At 40.9% G+C, this 16,252-nt stretch overlaps 1 protein-coding gene across 2 annotated transcripts in view; it reads right to left on the reverse strand.

The window, feature by feature from the left end:
* Window positions 1-2,065: 2,065 nt before the first annotated feature.
* Window positions 2,066-16,252, reverse strand: part of cicb (capicua transcriptional repressor b) — a 45,291-nt gene continuing 31,104 nt past the window's right edge. For both annotated transcript variants that reach the window (XM_084385012.1, XM_084385013.1), the window contains 11 exons: window positions 14,882-15,722; window positions 10,267-10,406; window positions 10,011-10,171; window positions 9,638-9,819; window positions 8,698-9,165; window positions 7,972-8,288; window positions 7,284-7,438; window positions 5,894-6,045; window positions 5,647-5,781; window positions 5,425-5,550; window positions 2,066-3,956 (listed from right to left, as the gene is read on the reverse strand). In XM_084385012.1, coding sequence (XP_084241138.1) covers window positions 3,670-3,956; window positions 5,425-5,550; window positions 5,647-5,781; window positions 5,894-6,045; window positions 7,284-7,438; window positions 7,972-8,288; window positions 8,698-9,165; window positions 9,638-9,819; window positions 10,011-10,171; window positions 10,267-10,406; window positions 14,882-15,722 — 2,964 coding nt within the window. In that variant the 3' untranslated portion in view covers window positions 2,066-3,669. The remainder of the gene's footprint in view (window positions 3,957-5,424; window positions 5,551-5,646; window positions 5,782-5,893; window positions 6,046-7,283; window positions 7,439-7,971; window positions 8,289-8,697; window positions 9,166-9,637; window positions 9,820-10,010; window positions 10,172-10,266; window positions 10,407-14,881; window positions 15,723-16,252) is intronic.

The raw sequence follows: 16,252 nt of genomic DNA on the forward strand, positions 1-16,252 counted from the left end.
CCATGTTCTCTTTTTGTAGAATTGAAAGACTGCCACATGGGGGTGGGAGGACAGGTATGTTCTCCCCACACCAAGAGACCCTAATTGTTGATATGGTCCGTGAGAACAATGCCATTAAACTGAGTGAAATTCAGCAGAAGATCATTGAGGACCATGTACATTTTGAGGGTATCGACAGTGTCAGCCTCTCTACTGTTGATCGTGTCCTCAAGCGCAACAGACTGCGCATGAAACGGCTATACAGAGTGCCCTTTGATCGCAACTCAGACAGAGTCAAAGAGCAAAGATTCCAGTATGTACAGGTTGGCATATATCCAGACACATTCAATGTTGATTACTCCTAAGTAGTGATTTACTGTAGTGGCCTAAATCACTTTTTCTGTATCACTTCCAAAACGATATCTATTTCTACAGAGGGTTTTTCAACTGGATGCAATGGAAAGACCCCATGAATACATCTACGTGGATGAAGCTGGGTTTAATCTCACCAAAAGGAGAAGGAGAGGCCGTAGTGTGATTGGCCATCGGGCCATTGTTGGTGTTCCTGGGCAGCGTGGTGGCAATGTCACATTATGTGCTGCCATCAGCAATCATGGGGTTGTCCACCATCATGCCAACCTGGTGCCCTACAACACTCACCGGCTCCTCATTTTCCTCAATCACATGCGAGATGCTCTGTTAGGGCAGCAGGATGAGCATCCCATCTATGTTGTTGTTTGGGACAATGTGAGTTTTCACAGAGCCCTCCAGGTTAGAGAGTGGTTCGATATGAACCAAGGTTTTATCAATCTTTGGCTTCCACCGTACTCCCCTTTCCTAAACCCCATTGAGGAATTCTTCTCCTCATGGCGGTGGAAGGTATATGAACGCCAACCTTACACCAGGGTAAATCTCCTGCAAGCCATGGGACTTGCCTGTGGTGACAGAGGTGTGGAGGCATGCCAAGCCTGGATACGGCATGCCAGGGGTTTTTTCCCCCGTTGCCTGGCCAGACAAAATGTGGCCTGTGATGTGGATGAAGTCCTGTGGCCTGACCCAGTACGGAGACATGATGCTGTGGCTGAGTAATGCACTTATTTGTATATTTTTGTACTTTATTTTTACATGGGCTTACTGTACAAAAGTGGCAAACGCATAAGATTTCTGTTTGTTTTTACAAGTGCTACGTGTAAATGCACAAGATTTCTGTTTTGTCTTTTTGTACAAGTGCTAAATGCATAGGTTTTTTTTTGTTTTGCAACATGCATTTAGCCTACAGTGAACAAACATTTATTTCTCCAGCTTCATGTCCTGAGCATTGTGTTTTCTATTTTTCTACGTAGTGTTTAGTGACTGTTCAGTAGTGTTTTTAATTTTGATTGACTCGGGGCGTGATTTGACAACATAGTTCAGTTTTGAGCACAGATTGAACTGTTTTGAGGTGAAAGTTTGGTTTTGCAAGAAGAGTCTGAGGTTTTGTGAATGTAGCTTGAAAATTGGGTTTTGTGTTCAGTTTAGAGAAAAGGAGAGCAGCTTTCAAGAAATGTGTCTTAACAATCGAGAAAAACTGTAACTTTGTTTGAGTGAACTTTAAATCTGTTTTTGATGTTACATGGAATCTATTAGTCTCTCCATACTGTAATTGGCTTTGTAGGTTGATTTCCTGTACAACACCAAATACCCACAATGTAGCATATGGACACAGCCCATCATCCCTTTATTCTTAAAAATCACGAGAAGCATCTAATAGCTTGATGAACTATGAGCCTTCCAAACCTTTTTTCACATTTCAAAAAGAACATTTACATCCCAGAATCACACACAAAAACAGATCAATGACGTTTTACTAAAAAGAAAATCAAAATGCACGTGTATGACATCACCCAATCACTGTCCAGTGAAGAGATAGTACTAGTCTTTTTTGTGTGTGTGTGTGTGTGTGTGTGTGTGCAGCGTATAACGGAGAAGAGGCTGTTTATTTGAACATCTGTTTATTTGTATACTGAGAGATACAGTTAAAATGTAGAACTTATCAGTATAAAGTATTTCTTTGATATGTAAAGCAGCAAAACAAGGTAACGCAATAACAGTTTATAACCATATTTCTTTATTTATCCTTTTGTTTTACAATTGTATTTCCTGTTACTGGCTTTGTTCCTTCCAATGATGCTTTTGCTCTTTAATCTGATGGTAGAGTCTTTGGACTCTTACGGCATTTATGTACAACAAAGACCAGCGTGCAGGAGAAGATTACCATTGATGGCCTCCCAGTCCCACCTTACAGCCTTAAAGTGATTGAGAAAAGAACGATAAAGTGACAGGAGGAGGAATGAAAGGGAGGAATGTAAGTGGCAAATGGAATTAATAATAATAATAATAATAATAGTAAAAGTATACAACTATCAGAAAGATGTTTGGAGTGTCTTACATCAAAGGCCTATGTAATTACTTCCTGGTAAGAAATAAAACATTGTGAATACCAAGATAAAGAGAAACATGTTTAAAAAAAAGGTAGTGGAAGGGCCTCTAGGAGTGAGGGAAGAGGGTGAACTCATCCCTCTGTTTCTGCTAAAGAAAGAGTATATTAATAGGAATACAGTATATATAGGTTATAAGGATCAGATCCACAAGAACAACAAAGCATTAATAAGAACAGTAATAATGAGAGATAATTTTATAACAATGACCTGTAGCATTACTTGTTGAAAAATCAAGTTTCTTCTCTAAAAAGTTAATAAAATTATTATGGTAAATTTAAGAATATATTCCCAACATTCTCATTGCTCTGTGCTTCACCAGCTCATGAAAAGTTGAATAAAAAAGGCAAAGAAAGAAATGTTTAAATATGTGGAATCTCTTAATATATGGAAAAACATAAATCAATGGCAATAATGTGCCTGTTGACTTCCCTTCCATGACCTTTTCCTTCATGGCTAGCCAATCAGAGGCTTTGGAATGACTCCAGTTTGATTGGCAACCACTAAAGCCAATCATAGGACGAAAGGTTTCCAAATGGCAGCACGCAGTTCAGAGTCCCTCTCCGAAGGTTTTCAGTGCCTTAACAAAGCTCTCCGTGAAAAGTCTTCAAAATTAAAACACCACAGAAGAAATAAAAACACAAAATATCAAAAATAAAAGTCCAATAAGTCTTCATTATCACTTAAACTCAGCCAATGGAGGCCCGCCTCACAATGACCTGCAGTAACCCACGAACCAATTTAAAAAAACACCTGTGGCCAAACTACTGCCAATCAGGCCATATGAACAAAACTCAGTCTGAAAATGGATTGGGTGCCCTCATACATCCCGCCTTTCTAGAGACATCAGCAGCACTGTGACTTCACTGGCGTATAGGACAGGCCCACTAGTTTCAAAGTCCAAAGGAAGCCTAATGACTAGGATAATGCTGTAAATTCAAGAGTGTCTGTGTTTATGTAGGCAAGTGTCTGCGCGTGTCAAATGTAACGTTTTCATAATTCAATGTCACGTAAAATACTGAAAAGTTTCAAAACCCTAAAGTGTTTTAAGGCGTCTCCCCTCATCTTCTCCATAGACATGAAAATTTTGCTCTTGCTTTTTCTCTCTATGTCCTTCGCAGGCGGTCATAGCAGAGACAAGACAACAAATGTAGATCATGCAGACGTTGAGGGGAGACATCTGGTCTTCAAGCCATCCGTCTGCCCGTCAACCTCATCTGGTGGAGTCCTGTGAATCGCCAGCGTTTCTGGGCTCCTCGGGGCTGTTCTGCTCCCGCTCTCGCTCCACATCTCTTTCCTGAGGGTCTGCCCCCACAGCCATGTCACCGATCGCCACCCCAGAAGGCCCCGGTAACGAGGAAAGATCTGAAATGCCAGCCGATTCCGACGGAGCTGCCGTTTGCATGATCTTTTGCCGGACCTCACGGATCTTGAGCTGTAAGCACACCTTAGTGGGGAAGATATCAGCGTATCGCGCCTGGAACGCAGCAGTAGCTTGAGCTATTGACCGACAGAGAGAGGGGCGAAAGGGGGAGAGAAAGACAGCATTAGATGGAGTCAGGAACTGAAAAGGAGAGGTTAACTACTATTGGACTATCCCAGGGACGCCCAACTTGGACTCAGCCAACATCAAGAAGAGCAACAACTTTTGTTCTGTCTCTCACACAACTGAGCAACTGCAACTGCAACTGCATGGAAATGAGAGATCAGCACAGCATTTAAAAATTCTCCTTTTGTGAAAAAAGAGAAATCATACTTGTAGATTTCCACCATTTGATGGTGAGAAAAATGACAGATGACTGTCTGATTACACTGGTAATTATTATGCCAAAAATTTGAATTACAATTATTAATCATGATAGTTGTCATTTCATACATTTATTTATTTCATGGAAGCATAAATCAAGAGAATGTCAGTTTATACACAGGGTTTATTTGACCTCATCTTGTCTCCTGATTGATTATATTCATCATATAAATGAACACACTCTACATTATGAAAACTAGTAAAGCAGTGAAATTCAAATGAATGTTTTTTATATTAAAATCAAATCAAAATGAAACATTATTGTGACACATAAGTGCACTTATTCAGCTGCCACAACCACAAACATAGTTGAGATTCATGTTTTATTACATTTCATCACAGAAAGTTCTCTCACAGATTTTTATGCCCCCGGACCCTCCTAGAGGAACCGAGGTCCACCCACCACAGTTTCCCAATAACTGTTTGTTAAATTTCCTGTCTGTGTGACACACACACACAACTCACGACACACACGCACAGAAAGCTGCTTTAGACAGCGCGAGCCAGCCGCATTGAGTACTCTTTCGCGCTTGGACGGACAAAACTCACTGCTCTAGACTGAATTGTAAAAAAAATTATCTATATTTAATTTATAATTTATGCAGTGAAAACTGTGCAGTGTTTAATAACTATCCAATTTCTGTATATTTCCTACCTGTTAGATCAAATATTTAAAATATACCGCATTTATTTCTCGTTTCAACATTAATTTGGAAATTGAATGATTGAAAAAATAAGATTTTATAAAATTATATAAAACACTTCGTGAGCTGCGATTAATCGCCATTAATTATAGAAAAATGTGCGATTAATTAGTGAATTTTTTAATCGGGCAAATCTTGCAGATAATTATGCTTATTCAACCAAGAAAAAAAGAAATAGTGAAATGCATTCTTTCTGAGATATTCATAATATATTTTTAATTTAACATTTTTTATTATAGGTTTACTATTACATTGTATTTTTAAAGAAGATTGCATATTTTTATTGTATCTGTCCAGGAACCCCCTGGATGAAAACTGTGGGTCTAATGAATTATGTTATTTCCATAACATCAGATTAGCGTTGCAAATTATTTGTATTTTATTGCACTTATGAGCTTTATGTGTGCTCTGTGAGCTGTGTGGGTGGTACAGGATTCTATCCAAATGTGTGCATTACCTGAAGGGAAAAAGCCATGCTCCTGGAATAGCTGCATGACGAGAGCTCTCCTCTGATCAAGAGTTCGCCTGAGAGAGGAGTAGGGCACCTTTTCAAACTCCAGCTCCCCCAGTACATCCTCTCCATCTTTACCAGGGAGAGAGAAGGGTTATTATAATGTAGTTGAATCCGTGTAACATAGGCTACAGAATCATGAAGGTTTTGTGGGTAGTGGAGTATTACCTGGCCTATCAAAGGTGAAAATTTCCCCCTCACACTTTGCAGCGCTTTTAGGTGTGTTGGGCTCTGAACTGCAGCTAGATCTGCGGCGGCTTTTCCTTTTTGGAGAGATGGGATCTTCTGTGGACGAGTCCAGGTCTGCATACAGAAGTGGGGTTGAGGGCTATATGATTTTTGATTTGATATGCAAGAAAACTCATATAACTCAATAACTCATCAGTCTGTGGAGAGGTCTGAATGTTACTCTCACCAGTGGAGTTTTTCCTCTTCCTGCGGTAGCTGCCCAGTATGGCTCGTGGGGAGGTGGCCAGACTCTGCAGGGTTGGAGAGGGCAGCACCTCCTCTGGACGGAACTCTGGCAGCTCTGCGAAGCGCTCTTCAAAGTACACCTCTGACAGGACCCTGCACACATGACCAGTCACAAGATTCTGAACAATCTGCACATGCAGTGGGGTCCAAAAGTCTCTCTTTTTTTCATGTAAACCTGGATATAAATAGGAATGCAACTAATACATTTTTATATATAACATTTATGATTCTGCAATATTTCCAAGTCAACAATCAAACGAGGTAATTTGTGACACTTTTGCGTGAACTCAACTTTGTACAAAAATTACCAAGAATCACAAAGAAATTCTAAAGTTTGTAATTTCTGAACACAATTTTTGCACAAAAACTTTTAGAATAATTTGTTTCATAATGAACCACAGTTTCATAATGATCCGAAAATATTTCAAACTTCTCGTAATAACATAAAAGGTCTCTAATGTTGTTTTATGCCATTGCTTTGGCAAAGTATCTGCCAAACAAACTAAAATCGAAAGTGCAATATGGTTTTGTGCCCTTACCAAATCGCAAAAGACGGTGATTGAATAAAAGTATATAGTCTGTTTGCGCTGCGTGTTTCAAAGTGAAGTGCTCACTTTTCTCACGCCATCAGCTCATGATCCGGCATTTTCTGCATCTCAGAACGTCTCAAGTTTCCATCAAAATAAAAGCTCTTTTCTACAAAAAGTGTAGAAATTAGCACAAAAGGGTAATTTATTTTCATTTATTTAAACTTGAATTTGCTTTACAATATATGGTTACATTACTGTCATAGGAATATTAATAATATTAGTATAAATGTTTGGCTTCCTAAAACACCAGGGTGAATGTAATATAGACAGAGACACTATATCACAACTAAAAAGAGGTTTGAGTCACCTTTACAGGTTAGGTGCAGGTCAATTCATCAAAAAATTTCTTTGTTCAATTTGCACACTGAACATGGGTTGGAGTTCTTAATTTTGAAATTTTGTCTCACAAAATCTTGTGGGAAACACTGCACTGTTCAGCAACTTGAAATCCACATGATTAGAATTTTCTTGAGAGGGCGAAAGATTTCCACACGCAGATTTCGCATCAGGTTCAAGTTGGTCACACGAATTTACCACGCTGACCAACAGAAAGCTGCTTGGTTTTAAGGTGACTTCATTGTACAATGGACCTTATTGTCTGAGACATTTTATCAATATGACTGCACCTTAAGACTTTTGATAAATTAGTACAAACATATGATGACTAGAGATACATTAAGCTGGAAATAAATCACAGCAGTCTCAAGAAAAACCAGAAAAAAACATTTCAGAAAAACATACTTGTCAACAGAATCAAATGGTCGTTTGAGTGGTGGGGGGCGGGCCTTGACTTTTTTAGGTGGTGCATCTTTATCACCATGAGACTGAGGTGGGGCAGGATCAGACCCAGAGGGAGGAGGTAATGGAGAAGAAGGGTGGGAGTCCTTCCATTCAGCCTGAGTAGAGTAAAAAAACAGAATTAGCATTATCATAAAAACAATGAATAAATAATTAGCATTATCATAAAAACGATGAATAAATATATATATATATATATATATATATATATATATATATATATATATATATATATATATATATATATACACATATACACAAACTTGTTTATTTTGCCTACTGCACCTAGTGATATCTGATATTTAAAACCTAATGGCCCAGTTTCACAGACAGGGCTTAGAGTAAGCCAGGATTAGGCCTTGATTCAATTAGGACATTTAAGTAGCTTTTATAAATGTACCCTAGAAAAAAAACATTGCTGGTGTGCATCTTGAGACAAAACAATGGCACTGTTATATTTTAAGATATGCCAGTGCAAGTTGCTTTCAGTTAAAACAGCTCAAACGTGCATTTTAGTCTGGGACTAGGCTTATCTGTGAAAGTGGGGGAATATTTTGATATAATAAATAATATAACTACTATTAATCACTCAGGTTATCATGTAGTTGACAGTCAAGTTAATGAGCCTAACCTCCTTAGCGTTTGCTTCTTTGCCACGCCCACTATGTGCACCACTTTCTGCTACAGAGTCTGTGGACCCCTCCTCTGGTGGAAGGGTTGCTGGAGAGCTCGTCTCAGATGCCTTGTCTATCTCAAATGAGAACCGACTACCACTCTCTTTGTCTTTCTCTCGCTCTCGCTCTCTCTCTTTCTCCCTGTCCCTCTCCTTGTCTCGTTCTTTGCCTCTCCCTCCTCCATCATAACTGCCCACTGGGATGTTGGCCACTGTGGCTTTCACTTTCTGAGGAGGCCTCGCAGTAATCAGTTTGGGAGTCCCCGGAGCACTGCCTGTTGAAAGAGAAAAGAGGGACTGTGTGTAGTCTTAAAAGTAATCGCCACTGGGCGCATACCCACCATGAAAACAGATGGGGTATATGATGTGAAAGAGGACCTATAATGCTTTTTTTTCTTTAGTGTGTTGCTGTTTGAGCATGAAAAAGGTCTGCAAAGTTACAAAGCACAAGAGAGTTATTCTCTATATCAGTAAGCACTTTTTCTGAACGAGGGTCTTCATAGAGACAGCAACTATACAGAGTAATACAGACAGACTGGGTCAGGTGCTACAGCAATGCAAAATATGTGAAACATAAGGTGTTTTTTGAACATTCAAGCATGAAAAACTATTCTAGTACACCCAAAAAACTAAATCAAGACTTTGTAAAATGGTATACTTTGGCCTCTTTAAGGTCTATCATACCAGAATGAGAGGGTTGAGCAGGGCTTCCAGGCTGCAGTGGCATTGAAGTGCCCTGTGGAGGGGCAACTGAGCTGCTACTGCCCTTACTCGGGACCTGGAACTGTTTGTCAGGCTGTAAAAGAGAGAGCTTCTCTGTCTGTCTCTCAGACGACTGCGTGTAGACCTGACTGTCCGTGTGCTGCCGGTCCAGTGTTCTCTCCTGGTGCAACTGTCTCTCAGAATGTGCAGATATGTTCCCCTGCCTATCCAAGGTTACAGAGGTCATGGAGTTTGGTGTTGTGTGTTTAGGAAGGATGTGTGAAGATAGGCCAGAGGAACTGGACACTGTGTACACCACACTTGGAGACACAGTCGCCACAGACACCACCCCAGTTGCCAAGGTCACATTTGTAGGGGTGTAGATGGCGGTGATGGCAGGAGCGTGAGGGGCGCTGGGAGACTGGGCTGGGGCCAGCAGCGACGGCTGACCTAGGGAAACAGAAGACAATACACTTACAAACGTTCAATATGCAAATTAACACAAAAAAAGACAACACAAACAATAATTTTTGCAATCGTTTGATCGATGATTTGTTTGAAAAAGTAAAATACTGAAATTAAGTCCATAAAGTGTGGGGGAAGTTGTTTTATTATTTGCAAAGCTTGCTAAACTTTTTTTCAGCAAGAATGCATTAAAACTGATCAGAAGTCACAGTAAAGAGTACAGTGTTACAAAAGATTAATTTAACATAAATGCTGTTCTTTTGAACTTTCTATTTAGCATAGAATCCTGAAAAGGTGCATCACGGTTTCCACAAAACAATTAAGCAGAACAACTGTTTTCAACATTAATAATAATAATAATGTAATTTTAGAATGATTTTTGAAGGATCATGTGACACTTTAAATAGATAATACATTTATTTATTTATTAAATTATATTCATTATAAGTCAACTGACCTGCAATCAGTGGCTGCACCAAAGTTTGTCCTGGATGAGCGATCGCTGCAAAGGTCGCCAGGGGTGATTGCACATAAGTAGATCCAGGTGTTGCTGGAGCTGTCTGAGAAGAGGAGCCTGTTGTGGTGGAAACTAATGGCAAAGGAGAAGAAACCCCAGGAGTGGACTGTACATAAGTGATTCTGTGGGAGAAAAAGTAATATTCACAGAAACCAGATTAGACAGCTTTTATAGAGAGAGCAGCAAGGCAGGGTTATTCTCTAGTGCTGCAGCACTTCAGGAGTGTAGGAGTTGTTAAAATAAGAGTGGGGGAGATGTTTGTGCGTATGCGGCTAGGTGAGTATAAGTATGCCTGTGAGAGTGTGCAATCTACCTTGTTGGTGGGGGCGGTAGCAGCACGGTCTGAGACGGGGTAGAGCCTGGGGCGACCACTGTAGCTGTTCCCATAGTAACAGAAAATGGGCTCCCAGGTTGCGCTGGTCCCGTGGAGGGCAGTTGCGACTGGACGACAGGCATCGGAGCAATCTGAATAATCTTGACAGAAAGGAAACAGGAAAACATGCTGAATAATACAGGTATGCTATTCAGTGTAAATTTGTTATTTAAGAATGTCCCATTTGAGATCTCACCTTGCTTCCTGCCTGTGCTCCATTCTGAACAGGAAGAGGAGGGGCTACCAGGGGAAACTGGTGAGAGGGGGCAGGAGCAGCCCTCACTGTTGCCATGGGAACCAGCATCTTGCCCTGCAAGACTGGTGACTGTGTTTGCACTGCGGGGGGGGGGGGGGGGGGGGGGGGGGGGGAGAGAGAAAAAGAGTGTTTAAAATAATTGGGTCTTGCACAGACTGTCTTATCTGGCATAGTACAAAATTACAGAGAACAGTACCTGTAAAACCCAAAGCCAACATGATGATACAATGTAATTATACAATGAAGAAGACAATAGGCACTTTCACACATACAGCCTTTTCTGTCAGGACCACTATCGTAAAATACGATTGACAATTAGCATACAGTATGGATTGGCGGTATGGTTCCGTTCTGGGCAAGAACTCCCTGCGCATCCATGCAGCCTAGCATGGATAAGAGCAGGGAGAGCAGCAATAACCCCTCTTACGGTAAACAGAACAGAAACAACATGAATGTATGCAGATATCCTTAATTCAAGATTTTAAAGTACTTCTTTTCTGTTTGGAGTTCATGTGTCAACAGATCCAGCAATTTCATGATTACCAGTGCATCGGAATGAAATCCCTCCGATTATAATTCATAAAGCGGTCTACACTGCAAGTTTAAATAGTGTGTCAGTAGTAGTCAGTTGACACATTTCCATTTCTGACATGCTGCAGAGTTACTTCGGCCACTTTAAACTCCTCGTCTGTCTCAAATAAAATTATTCGTATTATTTTATAATTGCCCAAATTAAGCCCAGTGTATACTTCAATTTTTATTTGTAATGTTAGGGTATGCATACAGTGCGTGGCGGAATTGTAATCATCAGCATGATACGTGCACACACAGACATTTCCAACCGCACATACTCGCGCTCAGCTTGTATATGTGCCTAGAATGTTTTTCACTAATTAGTTTGTCCACAACATGTCAACATTGGCCCAGCCGCAGCACACTGTTCTGTAAACTTTCTCCTCCAGCTCAGGCCAACTGGCTATGTGCCCACGATTAACATTAAAGGTGAAGTATGTAGTTCCTGCGACACTAGTGACACCTATGCTAAAACTGATTTGTTTTTCGCTCGTATTTGTGTGCGTGTATGTGTACTCTATAGCCGTTTTTCCACTGCCGGGCCAAACCGTTCTCGTTGCTTAACCGTTCTATTCCATGCCGGTTTAATTTTCCACTGTGGGGCTGATAACAGAGCTCTTATGAATGAAATACAAATGCGTCAGTCATTGCCTTGGTAATAAAATAAAGAGTTTACAGACTGTAAGTGATGAAAATAGCAACCACGCGTTATGGAGGATAATCAGATATTTATTTTAACTGTATTATTAACTTGTGTTTACTTCGCTCAAATAGTGCATTTCGCCAGCTACAGTGAAACTGGAAGCCAGGTAACGGACAAGTTACCAAACCTGAGTGGCGACGTCACTACACGCATTCAGCATTATATAAGTACGCAGCATATTTCAGATGATTAAAAAAAAGCGAATCTGGGAATTTTACTGCAATTTAACAGGTTTCATGTGTGAACGTGGCTATTGTTTTTAAATGGGAAAAGTATAGAGTGCTGCAGGGATGATGTCAAAACCCGGAAGAATAATTTGTCAGTGATTCCCTCAAGATGGGCTTTTACATTTATAAGTAGATTAAGTTCTGTTTTAAATAGGGGTGTCCATGGTTAACCGATTAACCGTTAAAAATTGCGTAACCGAGTGAAACATTTTGCTCGGTTAAGTGGCGTCAATGGCGTGCACTGAATTTAGTTGTAATACATTTTTGCACCACCAGAGACCGCTAGACCAGTTTTCTAATATGAAGCGGGCAAAGAAAGCGCGCGTCCGAGAGTGAAGGCTGTGCGAGAGTGAAGGCTGTGCGCGAGCGTGCGCGAGCCAGAAACAAACATAGTATCCGCGCCACTGATGGCAGCACAATAATATCTGTCTGCAGAGCCGCAGAGCCACAGCTTTACCCCAGCAGTTTTACCTCGAGCATGCGCAATTTCATCACAACAGTTTTACCCGCAGAGTCCGTTTACCGTTACATTAACCCATACAATTTGTATTATGCATTTCCTAAACATGTACTTGCTAATCAAACACTTTATCTGAACAAACTACTAATCTATAAAACACAATCGGTCTTCCGACCTTTTACTATTGTGTTGATATGCGCGAGGGAGAGAGAGCAATACAGCGCTCGTGTTGTTTGAAGGCGGTGAGAGTGCGCGCGCGCGGCCGGGGCTCTCTCACTGTTTGTTCTTATGCGCCCTGTCCACTGATCTAAATAATTAGTTGTTACGATGACTTATTTGTTCCCTCGTTTTAATAAATCGTGGACACGTTGAACAAATTCCCTCCCTCATTTTGATTTAACGAATTACAACGTGGCCAAAAACAGTTTGATACTATTAATTAGTGAATGCTAAAGACCTATTTTTTGTGAATTGGTGAATATTCAGGTGAATTATTTCGTGGCCACGAATTAATAATTATTAAACTGTTTTTCTTACCTGTGAAGATAGCTCTTCAGTGAAGGCCGACTATTCTCGTACAGCTTTTTATTCCTTTTTTTGGTGTGTGTGTGTGATGTGAACGGGTGAATATTCAGGTGAATTGTTTCGTGGCCACGAATTAATAATACCTCCGCACGTTTTACAAGACCCTTCTCGATCGCAGCGGCAACGAGCACTTTGATCACTTGATTTAAAAAACAAAACATTTCAGCGCTAGATCGCCAAAGAAAAAAAAAAAAACGAACGAACGAAATGAATGCTCTGCTAGTTAACTGGAGATGTTTTGTTTATTTGTATTGGTATTCCTGCCGCGAGATGTTTCAAAAGTGGTGGGGACAATAGAGGGTTTTCACGACGCGTCATCAATCCGGAAGTCGGCCATTTTGGAGGTACTGAACGTAAACAGTGCCATTGAACTGAACGGACTCGCAAATTTGGCTGATTATTGCTTCTGAAAAATGGTCAAGTTTTGGTCTGTACTCATCGGTCGCACCGAGAAAAAACATTTCTAGTTCTATAGACTGCCGAAAGTTAAAGAGAAGAGTGCAAAAAACTGATGAAAGATGGCGTTTGTGGTTGAGAGAGGCGCAGCATCAGCCACATGTGTAAATGAAGCGTTAACTATGGCTAAAATTTTGACGTATAATAGTTAACTATGGGTACATACACACTGTCAATCCGATTATCTTTGTATCCGATTGGAATATGATCTAAAATGATGTCCACACTGTATTGCAACTGTTCAGAACCGATTTGTGTGTCCACGCAGCTCTTTGACAATACGGCAATGATGTTGCGTTGATGGAGGGGTTTGCATTTGCAATATAAATGTTTTCTTATTTAAATTTTACAATATGGAAATGTATAGCCGCCGCGCTGGACTACTGTGTCTCGAGCTGCAGAACTGTAGGAGGCTGGTAGGTTACTGTATGCACAACTCTTTTTCATCCGCGCCGGTTTCAAAATACTTTTCAAAAATAATAATTTTCTGCTCGTCCGGCACTTTGCATTAACACAACCTTGTTTCGGCAGCGACTTTCAGCATGTTCCCTATAACAACGTCTGATGTTTATATTTTACGTGGCGTGAGAAAGTCACATAAACCACGAGAAAGAGCGTTCAGACTGGTGGATTTCCTGATATGTGATTTGAATAGGATATTAAACCACATATGGATGTAGCTTGAAACTGATTTCATGTGCTTTTTTTTGGACTGACAATCTGAACGTAGCCAATGTCGGGATACGAAAAAATCGTTCAGATCTTTACCACATATTACCTTAAGTTTGTCAAAATTTTGAGCTCTTTCCTGCTTACCAAGTCCTTCTCTATATGATTTCGCAGCTTCCATGTGTTTTTCCCATGGTTTAGACATCAGAAATGAGTGTAACAATGTGTTCAATAGTACATAAACAGTGCAATCCATGCCGTTGTTTACATCCGAGTACCTCCAATATGGCCGCGCATCCGGGTAACTGACCAAATCGTGACGTAGGTGAAAACCCTCTATACAATATCGACCTTAGAAAATAGTGGTGGGGTCGTGGGGATATGTCTCACCCGCGGCGCGCACACTATGGTTAACCGAGTATTAACCGCTAAGGGCCTCGGTTAACGGTTAATGAAAAACTTGAAAACGTGCAGCCCTAGTTTTAAACATAACTTGACAATACTTGGATGTTTTTCTTTACATCGTAAATTATACACACTCATATCAAACACGCGGATTTTGAATCTGTTATGATTATTTTTTTTAAATGTATTTAATAAGTAACTAGATAAGAATGTTTGGGGTGTGAGTGTGTGCAGTTTACATTGCAGAACAAAATGTCCATAGTAGAACAAAAAGTATCATCAAATTATGTTTACCACAGACCTTATTTTACTCATAAATTGAAAAACCCCATCATAAAAACCCATAGGAAAATCTCGAAGGAACCAGTAGCGAATTAGCCTTCTGGGTTTTGACGTCATCCCTGCAGTACTCTATTAATATACCAATGTATTTAACACATATTCGAGTTCTGTTTTATTAAATGTATGTATCCTCACCTCTGGCTCCTGGGCTAACAACTCCCACAGCTGGACTGGAGACGTACCCCGACTGCTTCCCGTTGGCCAGTGAGGCGTGAGTGGGCAGAGCTGTGGGTAGGGTGAAGATACTGGTTGGCTGACTGGCCTGGTGAGGGGAGGGGCTCTTGGGATTGTTGGCAGAGAGGGTAGGGAGAATGTACTGGACCTGTGTTATCGGTTTTTGGCCTGATGAGGCAGAGGGGAGAATGTGCGACTGCAGCACTGGCAGAGGCAGCGGACCGTTACTATGAGTAAACGATGCTGGGGAAACAGAGTTTTGTGGAGGAGGAGGTGTGACAAGCTGTACAGCGGGCGGAGCCTGGAATGTGCCTCCCAAAACTAGATTGGTCACCAGCCCCCCTTGACCTGCTGATGCACTAACAGGATTGGGCGATGATGAGGAAGAGTACCCACCCCCTCCAGCAGAAGCTGTTGTCACGTTTCCTGTGGAACCAGGACCGATGAAAAGCTGTGTCTGGGGCGGAGCAGGTTTTCTGTCGTGAGGGGACTTGCTGGCGATCGGCACTGGTGTGCTGACCACAGGACGCACCACATTTGTGACGACAGTGGACGCCACTCTCACCGCTCCTAGAACTGACGACACTCCCCCGCCAGAACTGACCAGGATGGACTGACCTGCAGAGGACTGGGACACACCTCCTTCACCTTCCCTTCGCTCTCCATCACCTCCCTCCATTGTTCGTTTTCTTTTTGAGGAAGTGTCGCTAAAACGTCTAGAAGTGGGGTAGGAGGAGAGAGACACGCTCCGACCATGACCAGGGCCGTAAGACGAGGAGCAAATCACTGGAGCAAAAACTCTCTGATGAAAAAGAATAAGAGAAAAGTGGCACGTATGCAAAAAGAGCATAAATTTGCCATAGGCAGCAGGCAAATGCAATGACACAGATCTTTTACCAGTTAATAAAAATACTGTATAATGACCTTCTGTAAACTTTATTAATAATTAACTTTGGAAAAAAGCTTAAGGACTACAAGCAATTTTCTAGTTTTAACAGAAAGCAAAGCGTTCTACATATCACACTATTTTGCAGGACTATATTTATCTTAAAGGGATAGTTCACCAAAACGCTGTAATTATTTACTTTTAAGGCCCGTTCACAACCAATACAAATGTTTGGTGCAACAATTCAGTTTGATAAACATTTTAATTTGAATGAACGGCTGTTAATGCGTCTGTTCAGACCAACACCAACATCTGCATAGTCAACGCAGCTGAATTTCTTTTACAGAGGGGTTAATATGCAAGATGTTAAAGGTGCTCTAAGCGATGTCACATGTTTTTTAGGCCAAAACATTTTTTGTCAATTACAGCAAACATCTCCTCACCAT

This window comes from Rutilus rutilus (assembly GCF_951802725.1).
Source record: "Rutilus rutilus genome assembly, chromosome: 17".
Lineage (NCBI taxonomy): Eukaryota > Metazoa > Chordata > Actinopteri > Cypriniformes > Leuciscidae > Rutilus > Rutilus rutilus.